The sequence below is a fragment of the Apis dorsata genome, unplaced genomic scaffold, assembly GCF_000469605.1.
Source record: "Apis dorsata unplaced genomic scaffold, Apis dorsata 1.3 scaffold_162, whole genome shotgun sequence".
Lineage (NCBI taxonomy): Eukaryota > Metazoa > Arthropoda > Insecta > Hymenoptera > Apidae > Apis > Apis dorsata.
Window position 1 is genome coordinate 1,140,684 of NW_006263451.1, and position 2,796 is coordinate 1,143,479.

General features: G+C 36.8%; 1 protein-coding gene across 1 annotated transcript in view; it reads left to right on the top strand.

Moving 5' to 3' along the window:
* LOC102681234 overlaps nucleotides 1-2,796 on the top strand; it is a 75,688-nt gene that overhangs the window by 11,216 nt on the left and 61,676 nt on the right. Inside the window, exons 2-3 of the mRNA XM_031509553.1 lie at nucleotides 2,367-2,447; nucleotides 2,605-2,761. Coding sequence (XP_031365413.1) covers nucleotides 2,367-2,447; nucleotides 2,605-2,761 — 238 coding nt within the window. The remainder of the gene's footprint in view (nucleotides 1-2,366; nucleotides 2,448-2,604; nucleotides 2,762-2,796) is intronic.

Sequence of the window (2,796 nt, forward strand, 5' to 3'; positions counted from 1 at the left end):
TATTAAACTTGGAAGATAAACGATTATTAAAATTCCACGACTCAATTTTTATATTTGATTTTTTCACACATCCAAAAATCATTGTTTCGTGATTTGAATTAATAAAAAATTGATAAACTCGTGTAAATAGTATTCGAGTATCTTCAGCTTCGAAATTTCATAATCCTTCGAGCAAATTACTCAAATTACGTAACAAGTTCTGCACAAGATGGAAAAAAAGGTCAAAGATCAAACGAGTCAGCAGTTCATCTCCCCCTTTCTACCCTCGACGAGCCATGCTTGTTCATCGAATCCGTCCAATTCGATCGACTTTGATCGCGCGCCACTCGACGCTTCGAGGGTGGTTAAGTGACCAGCCTAGGAACGACGCTAGTCAAATCCACTTAAGAAGAGAACAACGAGAAATTGCTTGGATGCAGTTGCAACCTGCGATGAAAAAACGATTACTCGCGGGCCATGATCTGTCTCGAGGAATTTTCTCTTCGAGACAAGATTATTCGCGTTTATTTTTTTTGGATAGCTTTTTTAGGCTAAAATAAGTAAATAGTTACATTTAAGAATAAAATTCTCGAGAGTCGCTTTAATACAATAAAGTTAATTGTTCACTGGCAAGAAATATTCTAACGATTCTAAAAAGAATTCTTCTATCTTGAAAAATAATGGTGTAAAGTTATATAATTGAAAATATCGTCAAGAGAGCAACACTCAAATAGATTATTGTAAATCTACTTTGATACTAAGATATTACAAGATATTACAAGATATTAATCCTATCGAAGATTTATCTTCAACAGGTATCCACTTGTGAAAAATATTTTCGAGATTCTCCAATAGAACGGTGCCCTAATAATTATAAACCTAGTCAAAAATTACCTAGTCACTCTCGAAGCAAAGTATACAAAAAATAGTCCTTTTTATCGATTTTACAAACACGAAGAATTTCAACGATTGTATCAACCCATCTTGATGAGAGGATATCGATACGAGACAACGTCTCCATCGAATCAGTGTTGCACCACGAGAAGGCATTCACCACCGACCTAAAAATCTCCTAGAAAAAAAAAAAAAAAAAAAAAAAAAAAAGGGAAGAAAAGGAAAGTGTGGCATTCGTCCCAAGAGGGATGATCCAAAGGCGCGTTTACATTGTGTTTGCGCGAGGGCGGAGCGTGGCCGACGTTTATCTCGCCACGGACGCAACAAAGGCCAATAATGAGAACATGTGTTGGATGCAGGAAGCTTCATTAGCGAACCTGTTCCTGTCCGCGAGGCCCATTGTGCGAGACCTAACTCTGCCTGTCGCGATACGACGGTGTCTCGTTGCGTTGACGCGCGATTCTTTGCTTCTCCATATTGCCGCCGGGTATTAGTTACCGGCAGCAAACATGAATTCCTAATTGCGGAAATGGGGCCCGATGATAGTTACCCCCATCGCTCTCCAACGTGACCTCACGATTGGGATTGCTTTCCAACTGTCGGCTGCAAATAGCGCGATATTGAGCCTTGCTGGCGGATGACGTTTCCCCCACCCAACGAGGCTTTTACGGTCACGTGACGAACGGTCGCGTCGGAATAGGGAATTTCGCGAAGGAATCTTGAGAGTATTTTTTTTCTTTAAGGGAAGCTTAAGTTTTTCGATTTGACTTTTTTTAGACTTTTTTTAAGATTTTGGAAAGGATATTTGAGTAAAGGGTAGAGGGAAGATGATTATTTTTTTGAGATAAAGTACAAAGTTATCGATGGTTAAAAGGTTAGGTTAGGTTAAGTTAGTTTGTAGCTGGTGATAATACTTGTCACGCGATTGTTGTAATCGTGTTATAAAAGTTTTGAAATAAGTAAGTTCTGGTTGTTCGTAATGAAAGTTTATAAAGTTGAATTATTATTAATTATATATTTGTGACGTTCGACTTCAAATATGAGTAATATGAATGCAACAATAACGATACGCGTATCGTTGAGCATAGACCTTGGATAAATATAAACTGAATGACCGTGTCATTTAAATATGAGTCATTATCACTTTCGACTTCCTGTAACTGATACAATAACGTCAAATTATTCATTCATTAATCAAATTATTATATTAATGTGTAGAACACTTTTAGAAGATCGATTTTAGAAAATGTCGATTGATGCTTAAATTATATAACAATTTAAGATTGAAATATCTTTGTCTAATAAATAAATAACATTTTTATATACCAATTTTTCTATTTTAGCCTCTATTCAATCTCCAAAGGTATTTTAAAATATATTAACATCCTGTACCCTTATGTTTATCAATAAACATTCATTTTTCTTTTTTAATTCTTTTTCAACTCTATTTTCATCATAATATACTTAATCTAATCTATTTTATTTACTTACAGCCTGCGGCGAGGTCCGGGGGCTAATGTGCAAGACGCCAGTGGTTATTCAGCCCTTCATCATGCAGCTTTGAACGGACACAAGTACGTTTCGATTTGGAAAAAAAAAAAAAAAAAAAGTTTCCTCGATATAAGAAATTTGTCTTAAGCCGCGTTTCTCATTAATATACCTCTTGATCGACGATTAATCGATGTCGCGCAAATTGTGACGATAATTCGGGGAAAACGCTTTCATCCTCAGGGAGGTGGTAAAGTTATTGCTCCAATATGAGGCTTCCACTAACGTCGTCGACGCTAAAGGCTCTTCTCCGCTTCATTTGGCAGCTTGGGCGGGCGACGCTGAAATCGTGCGGTTAATTCTTACCCAAGGACCCTCGGTACCTAAAGTGAATCTTACGGTCAGTAAATTTATTCTTTTTTTTTTTTTTTTTCT